The sequence below is a fragment of the Pristiophorus japonicus genome, chromosome 15, assembly GCF_044704955.1.
Source record: "Pristiophorus japonicus isolate sPriJap1 chromosome 15, sPriJap1.hap1, whole genome shotgun sequence".
Taxonomy (NCBI): domain Eukaryota; kingdom Metazoa; phylum Chordata; class Chondrichthyes; family Pristiophoridae; genus Pristiophorus; species Pristiophorus japonicus.
Window position 1 is genome coordinate 138,453,649 of NC_091991.1, and position 19,324 is coordinate 138,472,972.

General features: G+C 44.5%; 2 protein-coding genes across 6 annotated transcripts in view; both read left to right on the top strand.

The window, feature by feature from the left end:
• Window positions 1-450: 450 nt before the first annotated feature.
• On the top strand, window positions 451-7,227 carry nhp2 (NHP2 ribonucleoprotein homolog (yeast)). The gene is made up of 4 exons (XM_070856743.1): window positions 451-718; window positions 3,326-3,395; window positions 5,436-5,541; window positions 6,015-7,227. The coding sequence occupies exons 1-4, from the start codon at window positions 556-558 to the stop codon at window positions 6,138-6,140; spliced, it is 465 nt and encodes a 154-aa protein (XP_070712844.1). The 5' UTR covers window positions 451-555; the 3' UTR covers window positions 6,141-7,227.
• Window positions 7,228-9,847: 2,620 nt separating this feature from the next.
• Window positions 9,848-19,324, top strand: part of tdrd5 (tudor domain containing 5) — a 48,080-nt gene continuing 38,603 nt past the window's right edge. For all 5 annotated transcript variants that reach the window (XM_070900976.1, XM_070900978.1, XM_070900979.1 and 2 more), the window contains exons 1-4: window positions 9,848-9,975; window positions 14,159-14,399; window positions 16,473-16,865; window positions 18,013-18,185. In XM_070900976.1, the coding sequence (XP_070757077.1) occupies window positions 9,973-9,975; window positions 14,159-14,399; window positions 16,473-16,865; window positions 18,013-18,185 (810 nt within the window). In that variant the 5' untranslated portion in view covers window positions 9,848-9,972. The remainder of the gene's footprint in view (window positions 9,976-14,158; window positions 14,400-16,472; window positions 16,866-18,012; window positions 18,186-19,324) is intronic.

A 19,324-nucleotide genomic window follows, 5' to 3' on the forward strand; every position in this document is an offset into this window, starting at 1 on the left:
GCTGGTGTGCAACCGCCACCCCACGTTAAAAAAAAATCCACGCACAGGCGTTTTCCACTCGGGATCTGGAATATTAGGTCCTTCACTGAAACACCTGTGAACTTTTTGGCGTGGAAGCAAGTCATCCTCGATTCGAGGGACCGCCTATGATGATGAGGGCTGTTTATGGGAGTTTGATGTGCGCAAATTGCCTGCCGCGTTTCCCACATTATACAGTGGCTACACTCCAAAAGTATTTCTTGGCTCTAAAGCGCTTTGAGGCAGCTGGTTGCTCTAAAAGGCGCTATATAAATCCAAGTCTTTTTCTTTTATCCCTAAAATGCAATCTTTTAGTGCTCCGACATCCAACCACCCCACTCGCACCTTGCTCCCTGCCTTGAGTGACGCACTGAGCGGGCCCGCCCACTTTCTGCCGCTGTCATTTCCCGGAAGTGGGTGGCCCTTTGCCTGATTGACGGGTGGCTAGCCCGGATGCCGCTATCCCTTCCGCCATTGGCATGTGCTGAGTGCGGATCTGCTGGTTAGCGTGACACAGAGTGAACCAAGCCAAACGGAATGAAATCCCCCAAGATGAAGAAGGAGAAGCAGGATGAGAATGAGGAGTCGATGATCCTGCCGGAGAAAACCTACGAGGAGTTGGTGGCGAATGTGAACGCGATTGCGCAGCCGCTGGCCTCGCGGAAACTGAGCAAGAAGTTGTACAAATGTGTGAAGAAAGGTAAAGCGTTGGGGGCAATCCATTGCAGAGCCCGGCGTGCCTCTTTCAACCCACTACTCATTTGATGATGGTGCAATGCTGGTTTGTGTCTGTGGTGCACCAAGTGGTGATTCGGGACAGTGGATGGCAGGCGTGACCTGCTTTTCTTTGGGACGCTGCACTTCCTCGACCTTTGTTATGGGATAGCTTCTGTAACTTGGTAAACCCCATTTTCACACAAGCTCAATATAGTCCAATGTCGCTGGCCAGTCATCATCATCATCATCATAGGCAGTCCCTCGGAATCGAGGAAGATTTGCTTCCACTCTTGAATTGACTCCTTAGGTGGCTGAACAGTCCAACACGAGAGCCACAGTCCCTGTCACAGGTGGAACAGATAGTTGTTGAGGGAAAGGGTGGGTGGGACTGATTTGCCGCACGCTCTTTCTGCTGCCTGCGTTTGATTTCTGCATGCTCTCGGCGACGAGACTCAAGGTGCTCAGCGCCCTATCAGATGCACTTCCTCCACTTAGGGCGGTCTTGGGCCAGGGACTCCCAGGTGTCAGTGGGGATGTTGCATTTTATCAGGGAGGCTTTGAAGGGTGCCCTTGTAGCGTTTCTGCTGCCCACCTTTGGCTCGTTTGCCGTGAAGGAGTTCCGAGTAGAGCGCTTGCTTTAGGAGTCGCGTGTCTGGCTTGCGGATTATGTGGCCTGCCCAGCGGAGCTGATCGAGTGGGAGTCTGATTCCTGGGATGGCTGGACTGACATACGAGGAGAGACTGGATCAACTGGGCCTTTATACATTGGAGTTTAAACGGATGAGGGGGATCTCATAGAAACATATAAAATTCTGATGGGACGGGACAGGTTAGATGCGGGTAGATTGTTCCCGATGTTGGGGAAGTCCAGAACCAGGGGACACAGTCTTAGAATAAAGGGTAGGCCATTTAGGACTGAGATGAGGAGAAGCTTCTTCACTCGGAGTTGTTAACCTGTGGAATTCCCTGCCGCAGAGAGTTGTTGATGCCAGTTCATTGGATGTATTCAAGAGGGAGTTAGATATGGCCCTTACGGCTAAGGGGATCAAGTGGTATGGAGAGAAAGCAGAAAAGGGGTACTGAGGGAATGATCAGCCATGATCTTATCGAATGGTGGTGCAGGCTCGAAGAGCCGAATGGCCTACTCCTGCACCTATTTTCTATGTTTCTATGTGTGGTCAGTGCTTCAATGCTGGGGATGTTAGCCTGAATGAGGATGCTGATGTTGGTGCGCCTATCCTCCCAGGGGATTTGTCGGATCTTGTGGAGACATGTTAGTGATATTTCTCCAGCAACTTGAGATGTCTACTGTACATGGTCCATGTCTCTGAGCCATACAGGGCGGCAGGTATTACTACAGCCTTGTAGACCATGAGCTTGGTGGCAGTTTTGGAGGCCTGGTCTTCAAACATTCTTTTCCTCAGGCGACCGAAGGCTGCTGATTGGGTTGATTGGTTAGTCTGTAACCACAGCCGAGACAGTGTCTTTGGAAGCTATTTAGCAATGGCGTTTTCATACATCTCGGAACTCGTCCACGGCAAACGAGCCAAAGGTGGGCAGCGGAAACGTTACAAGGAGACCCTCAAAGCCTCCTTGATAAAGTGCGACATCCCCACTTACACCTGGGAGTCCCTGGCAAAGACTGCCCTGAGTGGAGGAAGTGTATCCGGGAGGGCGCTCAGCTCCTCAAGTCTCGTCGCCGAGAGCAAGCAGCGGAAGGAGCGTGCGGCAAACCAGACTCCCTGTCCACCCTTTCCTTCAACCACAGTCTGTCCCACCTGGGACAGAGACTGTGGTTCTTGTATTGGACTGTACAGCCACCTAAGAACTCATGCTAAGAGTGGAAGCAAGTCTTCTTTGATTCCGAGGGACTGTCTATGATAATGATGACATATAGGTCTCTGTTCTTATAACAACATTTGGAGAGTTAGGAGAGGGAGGAGGGTACCATCTCCAAATCATGTTGCAATTTGGCAATCTGAAAGGCATAGAAATCCATTAGAAAAAGGGATAACTGGATTTAAACAGCTTCAATACAATGTAGTTCTGTTATATAGGACCTAGATCTAGTAGGAACATAATTCACATACATATGGACCTATTGAGAGTGGTGCAGGGTGAGCTAGAATAAAAAGGAGTATTTCAAAGGTTGGTATAAGGCCTGGTTGAACACCACTGCATTTTAGCAATGGAATAGTGTGTTCCAGACTATCTGGGGGATAGTGTATGATGCCTCTAATTACAACTAATTAAAATGGAGAAAGGTATACCAAACCATGCAATTGATTTTAGTATAGTTGGTCCAACAGGTAATGTCTCCAACTTGGCTTTACAGAAACAAATAATTACCATTTGTGGTGCTGGGAAGGAAATCTTTACATTGTTTTAAAAAACTGATAGCTGTTTTTGTACAATGAGAACTGTTTATTGTAAAGTTAAGTAAAGGTTAAGTAAAAAGCAGCTTCTGAGTTTGCTGATTTGTATATGAAGCTTTGCTCCAGAGGAAAGGTAAATATGGGAGAGTGTAGGATTGTTGTATACTGCTTCTTTAACCACATCTAGTTCTATTAATTTCCATTTTCACCTGCAGCTGCAAAAGTGAAGCAAATTCGACGCGGAGTGAAGGAAGTCCAAAAATTCATCAACAAGGGGGAGAAAGGGTGAGTGTGAAATGGAATCTGTGTCTGCTCTCTAATACAACATACAAAGCAGTTGTTTTAATCAATACAGTAATATTTCATTGAAATTCTTGGAAACAGTTTATTTTACAAAAAAGTAAATGCAGTGTGCTGGGACCATAGCATGCTGTCCTACAAAGTGGTAGATGTGGCTTTGTGTCCATAATCCTCTGCAGGTTCAGTTGCCTGCTTTAGCAATGTTGGTTTGGGAATACAACAGGTGAAGATCATCCATTTCCCGCAGGGAGGGATTGTGCAGAGATTCAATTTGGGTGATACTTGCATATCTTATTGGTTGGCCTCAGGCAATGGCCTGTCATTTTGGTTGGGGTTGTGCAGAGACCAGTATGAGAAAATGGAAAACTAAGTAGGTAATACTCTCTCTCCACAGATTTAACTGTTTTCCATCATACCTATTATGAAGATGCTGAAGCTTTTACAGCTGACTTCTATTTGTAGAATACTGTTTATGAAGTTACACTGCTGTTGGGCACAGAATTCCTGGTAGTCACAGCCTCAGACCCCATTTTCCGTATTTGACCTGTTTGTTTTCTTTGGTCCTGAATTCTCCTACTGTATCCTTTTTTGAATTATCCCATTTACAGGGTGTGGGCATCACTGGGAAGGCCAGCATTTACTGTCCATCTCTAATTGTCCTTAAGAAGATGGTGGTAAGCCACCTTGAACCCCTGCAGTCTGTGTGGGTGAAGGTACTCCCACAGTGCTGTTGGGAAGGGAGTTCCAGGATTTTGACCCAGTGACAATGAAGGAATGGCGATAAAATTTCAAGTCGGGAAGACGTGTGATTTGAAGGGGAACTTGCAGGTGATGGTGCTCCCATGTGCCTGCTGCCAATGTCCTTCTAGGTGGTAGAGGTCATGGGTTTCGGAGGTGCTGTCGAAGAAGCATTGGCAAGCTGCTGCAGTGCATCCTGTAGCCACGGTGGTGGGGGGAGTGAATGTTTAAGGTGGTGGATGGGATGCCAGTCAAGCGTGCTGCTTTGTCCTGGATGGTTGAGCTTCTTGAGTGGAACTGCACTCATCCAGGCAAGTGGAGAGTATTCCATCACACTCCTGACTTTTGTCTTGTAGATGGTGGAAAGGCTTTGAGGAGTCAGAAGGTGAGACACTTGCTGCAGAATACCTAGCCTCTAACCTGCTCTTAAATATTGTGGATACATGTGGCTGGTCCAGTTAAGTTTCTAGTCATTGGTGAGCCCGCCCCCCCCCCCCCCCCCCAAGGATGTTGATGGTGGAGGATTTAGCAACGGTAATACTGTTGAATGTCATGGGGCGGTGGCTAGACTCTTGCTTGTTGGAGATGGCCATTGTCTGGCACTTTTGAGGCACGAATGTTAACTTGCCACTTATCAGCCCAAGCCTGGAATTCATCCAAGTCTTGCTGCATGCAGGCATGGACTGCTTCATTTCCTGAGGACTTGCGAATAGCACTGAACACTGTGCAATAATCTGCGAACATCTTCACTTCTAACTGATGGATGGAAGGTCATTGATGAAACAACTGAAGATGGTTGGGCCTAGGACACTGCCCTGAGGAACTCCTGCAGCAATGTCCTGGGGCTGGGATGACTGACCTCCAACGACCACAACCTTCTTCCTTTGTGCTAGATATGACTCCAGACAGTGGAGAGATTTTCTCCTGATTCCCATCCTACCATTTACTCCGTCCCCAGCATCTTGTTTTGTGTCTCACCTGGAATATCTACCAAAACAAGAATTTTTGAATGCATCTTCCTTACCTCTGCATTTAAAGTAATGTTGATTCCTAGCAAACTAAGCAAAATCTACTTCCATTTGTTCCTTGGGCGATACATCTGATGCATACTGTAGCTGCCTGTATCCTGTGAATCAATTTTTATAAAGCACATGACTCAAAAATGCACTGATAGCTTGATGGATTTGTGGTAATGGAGCAGAAAGAAAAATATGTAATGTTGAGAAAATGTATTCTTTAGCACAATACAAAATTATAAAGAGTAATGTTTTCTTTCTCTGGTTGCAGGATAGTTGTATTGGCTGGTGATACACTGCCAATTGATGTTTACAGCCACCTGCCAATCTTGTGTGAAGATAACAGCCTTCCCTATGCCTACATTCCTTCCAAAATGGTATGACTTTAGTTGGTTTGTTTTATATTACAAAAAAAAATCCTGGTACTTGTTTTTACAAGATACCAGAGAGAAAGTTTCTCAGATAACTTTGCCTAATGGGGTTGGAAAACCAATTCCAGCCCAGACAAATTGGATGAAGCAAATAAAGGGAAAAAAAATGAAAATGCTAGAAATCTGAAAGAAAAAATTAGATTAGATGGAGCTGCTCAGTGTTATGAGAAATTAGTGTGCCGTTCTTTTCATTTCCAGTGGCTACAGGTACATTGGTTAAACAAAGTGTTAGAATTTTACTAAATTAAAAAATATTGAAGGAGGCATTGAGTTAACAAAATATTTTTGGAATTATATTTTTTTCGGTCTACTGTTTCAGCACATGGGAGTATTCTGATTATCTGATTTGCAGTTATGTTTGTACACAAGAGACTGGATTATGGAGAGTTTAAATGGGAATATTTGTGTTTTTTGTCAAGGATCTGGGAGCTGCTGCAGGATCGAAACGGCCAACATGTGTGATAATGATCAAACCTCATGAAGAGTATCAGGAGGCCTACACCGAATGCTTAGATGAGGTTCAGTCACTACCCCTTCCTGTATGAAGAAAGATTGCAACAAGACTACAGTCTTCTCAACTATCTGCAATGGACATTGAATATGTTGTCACAATATGGTGCACTGAAAGAATGATCTTTGTGAAATGGCCAGTGATGGTTGCAGGATTAATTATTTTCAATGCTTATTAAGATTTTTAGATTTGAAAAATGTACAGATATTACTTGGTTTGTCCTTCAGAATCCTTCAGACTTAAACCGTAAACAGCAGCAAAGAAACTGGTTGCCTTTTTTTGAGTTCCTAAGCTTGTTCGTTTAGGGCAACGTCAATGAAAGTAAACATTCAGATGCCAATTTTATGGGTTGTGTGAACATTGGGTCGATGAAGATGATTTCGCCGCCCGCCTGATGGCATCAGCAAGAGCCATAAACCATTTTTATGATCAGGTCTCACCTAGTAATTTAGAGCTGCCAGTACTCAGCAAGGTTTATCTGTAGCTCACTGATCTGTTGGAGGGGGTGGGAAATCTGGTGGCTCCTCTGTGGAGCTAAACCAGACGTTTTCCCTTAAAAGTGGGTACAATCCTGGGGAGTGGGGACCTCTGAGCAACCAGCAGCAGGTGGGAGGATTCATGTTATTCCTCCTGGCCCGACACTCTTAAAAGTGACACTGCTTTTGTTGTTGCCATTTTTGGAGCAGCAGGATAGAAGGTTAGGCTGCTGTACATCCAGTACCACAGCTCATGCTCCAATTCATTGGTACTTGAAAGTTGCACTGAAGTTCTAAAAATCGCTTGGGACTCCCAGCCCCTGTTTCTTGTTGGTATATTACAAAGGACCTTTAAGTGACTTTTGTGAGATAACAAAAAAGAAGCGTTAAGATCAAAATGTTCACTTTAGAACTATTACAAAATGTGTCATGGCCTTGTGTATGGCAAAAATCATAAATATTTCCAGTTCATCTGCTCCACTTGTCAGGTTACATACAATCCGCTTGGAAGTTTCTCTTGCACAAGTTAGAACCTCACCTGTGGAGATATTTACCACATCACTGTAGCCATTGCATATTCTTTATCTTTTGTATAAAATTTTCAAAAGTCTTTAATAAAAGAAAGTGATCTTTTTTTCCAGACAACGTGTAAACAAATGGTCCATTTGGTCTGCTTCATTTCGGGGATAAGCTAAGTTTCTGCAAGGAGTAACTTTTATTCAGTAGAATGTTGGGGTTGTGTGTGGGGAGTGGAACAGCAACAACTTGCATTTATATAGCACGTATGACATCGAAAAACAACCTAAAGCTTTCCACGGCCAAATTTAGTTTTTAAAAAGGACACTGTGCTAAAGGATATGTTATAAAGAAAGATTTTAAGCTTGGTCAGAGGTGGCGATTAGAGGGTCTTAAAGTGGAGAGAGAAAATGCGAGAGACGGAGGGGTTCAGTTGGAGAATTCCAAAATGTGGGGCCCAGGCAGCTGCCAGTGAGGGGAAGGTGAAGAGATGTGCTGTAGACTGACATGGACAACCCTAACTTTCTATGGCAAGTTTAGTTTGTATCTACCATGCCACAGGAACTTCACGCCATTCAATGCAGTTGAAATGGGGAGTCAGGCAGCAAGAAGCTGTTTTCGCAAAGCTAGTGATGGAAGGGTGCTTATTGAACAACGACCTCTGGATTTTTGTGATTAACCACAACATCTTCCCTTGCCTGAAGTTGCTGTGCGATTTGCGCGTAAATAATGGTGAGCGCTGTTAATCTCTCCATTATTTTGGCCCAATGGCTTTGGTCTTCCGAATGTTTAATTGGAGGAATTTTCAGCTCATCCAGGACTGGATGTCAGATAAGCAGTCTAACAACACAGGCAGTGGAGAGGTAGAACCATGCTGAGGTAGAACTGGATGTCGTGGTGTATACATGGAACCCAATGTGTTTTTGGATGATTAGGGCAGCATGTAGAGATGAGAAGTAGGACAGAGCCAAGGATAGATTTTTGGGGGACTCTGGAAGTAATAGTGTGGGGGTGGGAAGAGAAGCCATTGCAGGAGATTCTTTGGATACAACAGCCATGGGTAAGAGTGGAACCAGGCAAGGGAAGTCCCACTCAGCTGGACAGTGGAGATGAGGCGTTTGAAGAGGATGGTGCGGTCAACTGTGTCAAAGGCTGCAGATAGGTCATGAAGATTGAGGAGGGATAATGCATCAGTCACAGAGGATGTCATTTGTGACTTTGCTTAGGCCCATTTTAGTGCTGCAACAGGAGTGGAAACTTGAGTTTAAAGGTTCAAACATGGAGTTGCGAATTTGGGAAGCGACAACCCGTTTAAAGATGTTTGAGAGGAAAGGGAGGTTGCAGATGGGATGTTGGCAAGGACAGAAAGGTTTGTGGGGGGGGGGGGTGATAGCAGATTTGAAAGAGAATGGGGCAGAACCTGAGGGGAGGGAACCGATTACTATATCAGCATGGGGGAAATGGATGAGATGTTTAATAGGTATAGGTTCAAGAGAGCAGGAGATGGGTCTCATGGACAAGGTGAGCTTGCAGAGGACACTGGGAGAGATAGAGAAAACAAGAGAAAGATGAAAGTTCAGAGCTTGGGCAGGTTGAAGCCTGGCTTTGTGTGCGAGGGGAAAAGAGGGATGTCGCAGAGGCAACTGAACAGATGGTCTCAATCTCAATGACAAATAAGTCCATGAGCTCCTTGCACTTGGAGGGAGGAGGGGAGAAGGGTTTAAGATGATTGGCAGTGGAGAAAAGAAGCTGGGGGTTATCTTTGAATTCCCGGATGATTCTGGAATAGTGACCAGTTTTGGCAAAGGAGAGCCTGATATTACTTGATGTGGTCCAGCCAGACTTGGCAATGAAGGGCTCAATCAGTTGTGTACCGTAAACATTCTTTGAACTTGAGCGAGTGAAGATGTAGGCTGTACCAAGGAGAAAGATAAGGTTCAGAGAGAGTAAGGGTTTTGCTGGAGACAAGAGTATCAAAGGTGGAGGTGAGGGTGTGAGTCAGCAGATCGGTAGCTCTAGAAGTATCGTGGCAAACCGGGGGAAAGGCTAAACGGCTGGGAGTTGTAAGTGATTTTGGGTCGTGTTTGCAAGGATGGACGCAGAAGTGGAGATAGAGGGGGGATGTGAATAGTGAAGGATACAATATGGGAATCGAGATCCCCAATCACAGATCAATCAATTTCTACATCACGACGTGGCAAAAATTGACTACAAATAATTTACTCTCAGTTTTTCAATTCCTCATTGTGCTGCCATTTTATGCCTTATGGTATCACAGCACTGGAGGATGTTCTTGTTGGTGTGTCAAAGAGTCCAAATCTGGACTTAAACCTCCTGCACCCCCAGCCATCCTTCCACCTTAGCTCTGACCCTATAGGGTGTGAAAGGAAATCATAATTCTGAGCTATCCAGCACCTTCAAGCAGCATACGTGGAGATTGTTGAGTTGTTGCTTGCCTGCCATCATGGCCAATAATGGCAGACCAAACATGGATACCCATTAAAAGAGGAACCCACCATCGCCCGAATGTCCTTGGTCATGTTTGCCATTATTTTAAAGTGAAAAATATCCTATCCTTATATTAGAAATGGTTTTAAACGACTGTGGTTTGCTGGGGATTTGAATAATATTGGTGCAAACACAGTGTGAAACAGTTATGTGTGTCCCACAGTGACTGTGTGGGTGTGGTTTGGCAGGACATGGGCTTGGTGCACAGGCGGGGGAGGGTTTGCTGCGCCACCGCGCGGGAGGCTGCACGTGAGGCGGAGGCGACCTTTAGAAACATCCCAGTAACCGCTCCGAGAAACACGGCGGCCCCTCAAATATCACAGCCCTGCCTGCCGCTCGTTTCTCTGGTGTGGGACCGTGTTCCAAATGGTGAGTTTTTGGAGTGTCCCCATGGTTACAGCCGACAATTAATGAATAAAATAAACACATGCGTGCGTTAGGCCCAGCCAGCAATGGTTTAATGTTAACTTGAGCAAGTCCTGGGAGTGAGCCAAGTGGATCACGCTCTGTAATATTGCCATGTCTCTGCTCGAAGAACGAATTTCGGAGTATTTTGTTCAACGAGCCGAGGTAAAATTAGTAGTTCTTTTGTGTGCGTGCCGTTAGAATGAATCAGAATAAACGTACAGATAACTATGGAAGGGGAAGGGGGAGAGTCCCTTTCACAGTGTAAAAACGGAAATAACAAGAAGGCGTTGGAGGTTCCCAAAGCGGCAGATGTTCTGTCCCGAGTTTTGCTGTAGCCTAATGTTGTCACTTTTTAAAAATGTTTATTTATTTTAAAAATTCTCCCCATGGGGATACGTTTGGTTTGTCTCTCCATCTCTCTTCTATCCCCACTCCTTTCATAATTCTGCCTTGAATGACCTGCTCCCGTTTTGCTATCCTGTGGAGTGAGTTGGGGCATCTCATTCAGAGTTCTGTGACGAAAGGTCATCGACCTAAAACGTTAACCCTGTTTCTCTTTCCGTAGATGTTGCTTGACCTGTTGAATATTTCCAGCATTTTTTGTTTTTTATGTCATTAAGAACTTGCAGTGACCTCAACACTTCATTAGAGTATAGACAAGGTTTCTGATTTTTGGCCCTAACCAATACTGCCCGAAAAAGTACTACGGAGGAGGGAGGGAATGGGGAGGGCGAGAGAGAGAGGGACATCAGACAGTTCATTAACATTGAATATTTAAAAAAAAAACTACAACAGGAAAAATAAAAAAGGAGAGCTGTACTCCTATCTTTGGCTGACCTGCCAATAAGTGCTGCTAGTAACTTGTTGTCCAATCAGATTCCCTGATACACAATCTCAGAACAAGAAATTGATCCTGGCATTTCCTTTTTTGACGTTTCCTTTCTTTAAATTATTTTAAATTAAAGAGTTGGAAGTATAGATAACACTTTAAATTGAATTTAAATGAAAGGTAGCTACATTAAGCACTAGAAACTCTAATGGGCAGCTTCAGTAATTACTGAGTAGATTGGGATATATTCATTGCTGCTGGACCTCTTAATTTTTTTCCTGGGATGTGGGTGTCGCTGGCATGGTCAGCATTTATTGCCCATTCCTAATTGCCCTTAAGAAGGTGGTGGTGAGCTGCTTGCTTGAACTGCTGCAGTCCACGTGGTGAAAGTACTCCCACAGTATTGTTAGGGACGGAGTTCCAGGGATTTTGACCCAGCGACGATGAAAGGATGGCAATATTTTTCCAAGTCAGGATGGTATGTGATTTGGAGGTGATGGTGTTCCCATGTGCCTGCTGCGTTTGTATTTCTAGTTGGTAGAGGTCATGGGTTTGGGAAGTGCTGTCGAAGAAGCCTTGGCGAGTTGCTGCAGTGCATCTTGTAGATGGTGTACACTGCAGCCATGGTGTGCCGGTAGTGGAGGGAGTAAATGTTTAAGGTGATGGATGGTGTTGAACTTTTTGAATGTTGTTGGAGTTGCACTCTTCTGGGCAAGTGAAGAGTATTCAATCACACTCCTGACTTGTGCCTTGTAAAAACATAAGAAATTGGGGTAGACCATACGGCCCCTCGAGCTTGCTCCACCATTTAATACGATCATGGCTGATCCGATCATGGACTCGGGCCCTCTTCCCTGCCCTCCTCCCATAACCCCTTATTCACTTACCGGTTAAGAAACTCTTTCTGTCGTAAATTTATTCAATGACCCACAGTTCTGAGGCAGTAAATTCCACAGATTTACAACCCTCTGAGAGAAGAAATTCCTCCTCATCTCAGTTTTAAATGGGTGGCTCCTTATTCCAACATCATGCCCTCTAGTTCTAGTCTCCCGTATCAGTGGGGAAACATCCTCTCTGCACCCACCTTGTCAAGCCCCCTTATAATCTTACACGTTTTGATAAGATCACCTCCTCATTCTTCTGAATTCTGTAGATGGTGGAAAGATTTGGGGGAGTCAGGAGGTGAGACACTCACTGCAGAATACCCAACCTCTGACTTGCTCTTGTTGCCACACTATTTATGTACTTGGTCCAGTTAAGTTTCTGGCCAATGGTGGTCCCCCAGACTGTTGATGGTGGGGGATTCGGCGATGGTAATGCTGTTGAATGTCAAGAGGCGGTGGTTAGACTCTCGCTTGTTGGAAATAGTCATTGTCTGGCACTTGCGTGGCGTGAATGTTACTTGCCATTTATCAGCTCAAGCCTGAATGTCGTCCAGGTCTTGCTGATGTGAGCATGCACTGCTTCATTATCTGAGGAGTTGCAAATGCCACTGAACACTGTGCAGTCATCAGCAAATATCCCCACTTATGACCTTATGATGGAGGGAAGGTCATTGATGAAGTAGCTGGAGATGGTTGGGCCTAGGACACTTCCCTGTGGAACTACTGTAGCGATGTCCTGGGACTGTGATGATTGAGTTCCAACCACCACAACTATCTTCCTTTGTGCTAGGTATGACGCCAGCCAGTGGAGAGTTTTGCCCCTGATTCCCATTGACTTCAGTTTGACTAGGGCTCCTCGATGCCACACTCGGTCAAATGCTGCCTTGATGTCAAGGGTAGTTACTCTCCACTCACCTCTGGAATTCAGCTCTTTTGTACATGTTTGGACGAAGGTAATGAGGTCTGGAGCTGAGTGGTTTGGAGGAACTCAAAAATGGGAATTGGGGAGGAAGTTATTGGTGAGCAAGTGCTGCTTGATAGCACTGTTGACGACACCGTCTATCACTTTGCTGGTGGTTGAGAGTAGACTGATGGAGCGGTACTTGGCCAGATTGGATTTGTCCTGCTTTTTGTGGACAAGACATACCTGCGCAATTTTCCACATGTCGGATAGATGCCAGTGTTGTAACGGTACTGGAGCAACTTGGCTAGAAGTGCAGCTAGTTGTGGAGCACAAGTCTTCGACACGACAGCCAGGATGTTGTCGAGGCTCATAGCCTTTGCTGTATCCAATGCGCTCAGCCGCTTCCTTTTTCACGCAGAGTGAATCGAATTGGGTGAAGACTGGCTTCTGTGATGGTGGGGACCTTGGGACGAGGCCAATATGGATCACCCACTCTCCACTTCTGGCTGAAGATGGTTGCAAATGCTTCAGCTTTGTCTTTTGCACTCACGTGCTGGGCTCCATCATCATTGAAGATGGGAATATTCATGGAGCCTCCTCCTCCCGTTAGTTGTTTAATGGTCCATCATTTACAACTGGATGTGGCAGGACTGCAGAACTTTGATCTGATCCGTTGATTGTGGGATCGCTTAGTCCTGTCGATAGCATACTGTTTCTGCTGCTTAGCATGCATATAGTCCTGTGTTGCAGCTTCCCCAGGTTGGCACCTAATTTTTAGGTACGCCTGGTGCTGCTCCTGACATGCAGGGTTGGTCCCCTGGCTTGATGGTAATGGTAGAATGAGGGATATGCTGGGCCATTAGGTTACAGGTTGTGGTGGAATACAATTCTGCTACTGATGGCCCACAGCGATTCATGGGGTGCCCAGTTTTGAGCTGCTAGGACAGGGAGTGGTGTAGCCACTAGTTCAAAGCAGAGGTAAGATTAAGGGCAGAGTCTGAAATGGTGGGGTGGGAGGGAGGCAAACCAAATGTCAAAGATATACACAAAGGAGCAGAGCTTCATTCAGATGTCATATCACTTCAAGATGTTTAAGAACTAATTTTCTGTCCCTCTTAAGTAATCTTGACCACAAGAATGGATTTTTAGCATTACTATGCAAAAAATAACCCCTCATTTAAAAAAAAGAACAGTAATCCCAATTACATTTTTCTATTGGTTTAATGGTATTCTAGGGTTGATCTTCAATTTTAATATTTCCAGTTTTTAAGACAACCCATTTCCTCCAATTTACGACAGGCGATTCACTAACTGGAGAAATAAAATGAAAGCCCTTTTTTCAGAACTCAATGGACAGATCCGATTTAATTTCTTAATCCGGCCACTGACCAGATTGTGTCCTCCTAATAGCTGTTTTAAGTGTAGAAGTGTTTTTACTTAAGGGAAGTGAGAGAGACTCTTGTAAATTCTATCTATCTATGTATCTATCTATCTATCTCATTTATTTATTAATTATGATTATTGTAGTGTGCTAGAATGTCAGATCAGGAGAACTTGCTGGAGGTTCTAAAGAAGGAGCTGCGGTCTCTGCTGATTTCTGCCAAAAATAGTCTGACTCCTATCGAGCTCGAAAGAGATTACTGCCGGATGATGGGAAAGCGGCTGCCTCTGTGTGCTTTAGGTTACAGGTCTGTTCTAGAGCTTGCCTCCAGCATACCGGATACTATCAAAATTGACACGTATGGAGATGGCAGTATCCTTTTGAAAGGTAAGCTGGAATCTTCTGTTTTAATACACAAAAAAACAACTGATTCTTATTGATTTAGAAAGTTTTTGTTCTTTCTCTACCTGAAACCTACACGGTCATTTTATGATAGGCGTCATCTTTGGCTGGAAAGCTAGACTGGAAACTTGCTCTAAGCTCTTTATCAATGCTGCTGTATAGCTGGGTGTCCCATGTTCTGGTCTTTTTTTCTCTGTGGGGGAGGCATCTGGCCTGTTCATGACCATTTCCCCTGAGTTACCTGTTGAAACTGGAAATTCACCAAATGAGAAGTTGCAAGGGTGCACCCACATTGCACTATACATGCCACTGCAGATTCTCAACCACTATGTCCCATGTTTCCTTAGCATAGGTTCCCTCTTAACACTTCATTTATATGTTTAGTGAAAATTTTGAAGATTGAAGTTTTCAAAATGAAAGTATTGGAGACAGCCCACCTAGGTCGGCTGTTTGAACTGGATAGGTGGACTAGCAGTCATGCGTTTACAGTCCACAGATAACTAGTTGAGTTAGATGCCAGGAAGTATTTCTTTCTGCAGAATCATCGTCCTGTGCTAAGGCGTGGTAAGCAGTTGCTACAGTGCATTAAATGGCATCTTCAGTTCCCAAGTCGAGGATATTTCCAGCTACAGGAAATGTGTTAATTAATTGTGATTATGATGGGCATGGGCTAGTACATAAGAACATAAGAAATAGGAGCAGGAGTAGGCCACCTGGCCCCTTTAGCCTGCTCCGCCATTCAATAAGATCATGGCTGATCTGATCATGGATTCAGCTCCACTTCCCTGCCTGCTCCCCATAACCCTTTATTCCCTTATCACTAAAAATCTGTCTATCTCCGCCTTAAATATATTCAATGACCCAGCCTCCGCAGCTCTCTGGGGCAGAGAATTCCATAGATTTACAACCCTCAGAGAAGAAATTCCTCGTCATCGCAGTTTTAAATGGGCAGCTCCTTATTCTGAGACTATGTCCCCTAGTTTCCCCTATGAGTGGAAATATCCTCTCTGCATCCACCTCGTCTTGAGCCCCCTCATTATCTTATATGTTTCGATAAGATCACCTCCTATTCTTCTGCACTCATGAGTCTGGCCCAACCTACTCAACCTATCTTCATAAGTCAACCCCCTCATCTCCGGAATCAACCTCGTGAACCTTCTCTGAACAGCCTCCAATGCAAGTATATTCTTCCTTTTAAATACGGCGACCAAAACTGTACGCAGTACTCTAGGTGTGGCCTCTCCAATACCCTGTACAGTTGTAGCAGGACTTCTGTTTTTATACTCTAACCCACTTGCAATAAAGGCCAACATTCCATTTGCCTTCCTGATTACCTGCTGTATCTGCATACTAACCTTTTGTGTTTCATGCACAAGGACCCCCAGGTCTCTCTGTACTGCAGCACTTTGTAATTTTTCTCCATTTTAAATTATAATTTGCTTTTCTATTTTTTTTCTACCAGAGTGCATAATCTCACATTTTCCCACATTATAATCCATCTGCCAAATTTTTGCCCACTCACTTAGCCTGTCTATATCCCTTTGCAATCTCCTGAAGCTTGATTGATTGTTTTCAGAAGTTGGGGAGTAATTTCCCAAGATTTTTCCTGAGATGGCGGCTGATCTTTCTCTTTCCTTTTTAACCTCATGCAGGAGGATAGCATTGTTAAGCGGCTGGGTGAGTTGTTTGTGGTTGCACTATTATTTGGATGAGCCTTAGTGTTTTCCTGTCACCCTTTTAAATGGTATGTAAGCCAAAGAACCAAATGCTTATAACTGAGAAGTACTTAATATTTTTATGGAGCAGCCTTCACGGTTGGTCTTTTTAGATAAATTTATTAACAGTGCTCTCAGCATTACTTGTTTAACAGTCCATCAAATGAAACAAATTTACAGATGGGATTAGACCATTGCACATGGTGTGGGAAGGTAATGTGTTGTGTAGTAGTGATGCGACATTACACGGATCATGAGAGATGTTTTGTTTTTGGATCATTTTCATGTTTGCATAGAGGATAAATTAGAGCATTTATTAATTTGTTTAAATAATTTTTTCTAGCGGTTGGGAATGAAACAACAAAAGCAATTGAAGAGCTGGTGGCAAAAGCAAAGGTCTCCAAGACCAAACGTAGCTCGAGAAAAACTAGATACGAACTCCCGCAGAAGCAGGCATTGGTGCCTAGGCGGTGCAACATCACCCCAGTTCTACCCGCATTAGTGAAATGTGAAATTAGAGAGCTGGTGGCATCCTTTCCTGGTGGTGTCCTGCTGTCTGATTTTGACAAGTCATTTGTGAAAATTTACGGACGATCATTTCAGTACACGAGGTATGGCTTTTACTCCTTACAGGAAGTTCTCAGAGCAGCTGCAGATGACATTGAGATCCAACAGACACGCCGGGGTTCCCTGCTATTGCTAAGAAACAGAAATAGAGAAAGTCCGCTTAAGCAAGGTGGGTTTTTAATGGGGAATTTCTTCCTTACATTTATTTTTAAACAGTAAATTACCTTTTAATTTAAATGTGGTTTATTTTGTTTTCTTTAAAGCTCAAAGAATTCTTAATTTCTACCAATTTGTTCATCCGCCTTTCAAATGTTCATGCATTCAGGAGAGTAACTGATGATGATCATAGATGTTTGATGGAATTTTAATCTGGAGGCGGGTGGTGGGGGGGGGTTAGAAAGCGGTTGGGGAAAACCTGAGGGAACGGGTTTCCCACAGGCCCTGCCGAATTTAACAGCAGGGCCTGATCATAGCTCTGTTTCCTGCCCACAGCCAGCCAAATGGAGAGGCTTTCTGGCTGTTGGGTGGGTAGGCCTGCCGCAGAGAGGAGAGGCCAGAGGATGATCGGGACGGGAGGGAGGGAGGGAGGGAGGAAGGGGTGGGGGGGGGAAATCAGAGGTATGGTGGGGAGGGGGGGATGCGGAAGGAGTTTGGGGGGGGCGATTGGAGGCCTCTGGGTGTGTGGGGGGAGGAGAGAGATGGGAGGCCATGTGGGGAGATGGGAGGTTTTGGAGAGGGAGGTGGTGAGGCAGAGATTCTGGATCCAACAGTTAAGTGTAAAGGAACTTGCTTCCTGGAAACAGCAGTCCTCGTCTCCCTTTAGCTGGCAAGTTCCCCGAGACCCACAAAACCCAACCAGCCAGAGTTAAATTTGAAATGGTGGATCACCATGAGGCAAGGCAGCCTTGTGATAATATTTAAATAGACAGCCGCCTCCTGGGAGTGGGTTGGCTGCCCACCGCCTTCCCGCCTCTATTAAAACAGGAGGTTGTGGGTCAGAATTCTTTTTTTTTAACACCCCCGCCCTGGTTAATACTACTCCTTTGCTGACCTGCCAAAGCATTAATAAATTGTGGATTGTCTTGAGTGCTACTTTGAAACCAGGCCTTTTCTTTTAGTTCAGCCTGTTGAAATCAAGCATCCTGCCAAAGAATCACAAAGTAACCAACAAGTGCTGTGGTAGACTCGGGATGCCAGGTTATATTATTTGGAGAGGATGAAAACCTACACTGATGCATTCTGTCATACAGCTGCAGTTTGCTCTTCCAGTTGCTGTTGCAAATTTCACCATCTAATTTTGTTTTATATTGATTTAGGTAAACAGCCAAATCAGTTCATTCAGGACAATCCAGTCCAGTCAAAGGTGACAACAGTGCTACCAAACCCCATCAACCCACCCACAGAAAAACAGATTGTGTCACCTTTGAGGCCAGGGAATGTACCAGATCCTGCTCCAGACCCAGGGTACTTTGATGGAGGTTTGAAAAAGGTCTGCACCTATTTGGTCATTGTAAGAATATTGGATGATATCATTTATATTTTGCGTGTTGAGCTTCAATGTGCTGTCCCACAGAGGAAAGCAGTTCCACATACTGTTATCCATTAAGTTGCAGAAGAGATTGGGTCTTTTCCCCACAGAGGGAAGTCAAGTCACAAACGTGTGAAATCACGAATGAGTGATCCCAGACTGCTTTTATGAGCTTCATACTAGCATTGCCAGTAGAATGCTTAATTATCCCTTTTATCTTAGAAATAGACTAAAATAAATGAGTTGTGTAATACAATTTAATAGTTGTGTTTTAAAGATCATAATGAGTATGTATCACTCTCACCCTGATGTACCTTGGGATGTTTTACTATATTAATGGCACTATATAAATGCAAGTTGTTGTTGATGTCTCTCTTTCTTGCTTCCTCCCCTGATGTTCCTTTCTGTTCCATGAAGTGTTTGCACAATGTCTTTCCCTCCATGATAATTGGTTTGTATTTGCATCCATGATCTTGGGTTTTGTGGTTATGATCTAGGTGTCTTGTCTCTCACTGTCATTTTTTTCTGACCATTTGTCTGTCTTGTTATCGATCATTGCCCCTCTCTGTTGCTTATCTGTGATCTAGCTTTCTTTGTAATGTTTGGTTTTCTTGGATTTGATCTTTGCAGTATTTTCTCTCTCAATTTCTGATGTTTTTATGTTTTTATTTGTTGCCTCCTTTGATTTATAAGGTTTATCTATCTGTTCCCTGTGTCTCTGATTTCTCACTTGTCTGTCTTTGAAACCATGTGTCCCAGTCAATCACTGATTTTTCTCTGCACCGTCTCCCCCTCACCAATCTCTTCTCCCATTGTTGGATCTCTATTGCCTTGGAATGGACAGATCAGAAAGTGTATAAAGTAATGAAATGCCTAGGATACCAGCAGGAGGTAGGCTGAAGGACAGAGCATGTAACCTATATGGCCCATGCAGGGCCAGGGGAAAGGCAGAGGGGCAGATGGAGAAGATTTGAGAATAAGATGTGGTTGAGATCAGTAGTGAGAAAGGGTTAAGGGCACTGGAGGAGAGAGGCAGCACCTGAAATGGCAGAAAGACAAACCGAGAGGATGAGGAGGCAGACAGAAGCAAAGGCTGGGAT

Bases quoted from the DNA above. Each gene is read 5' to 3' on its own strand.
- nhp2 (XM_070856743.1), top strand. From the start codon at position 556: ATGAAATCCCCCAAGATGAAGAAGGAGAAGCAGGATGAGAATGAGGAG. The intron at 3,396-5,435 runs GTGAGTGTGAAA...CTCTGGTTGCAG, and splicing joins ATCAACAAGGGGGAGAAAGG to GATAGTTGTATTGGCTGGTG. The intron at 5,542-6,014 runs GTATGACTTTAG...TTTTTTGTCAAG, and splicing joins CCTACATTCCTTCCAAAATG to GATCTGGGAGCTGCTGCAGG.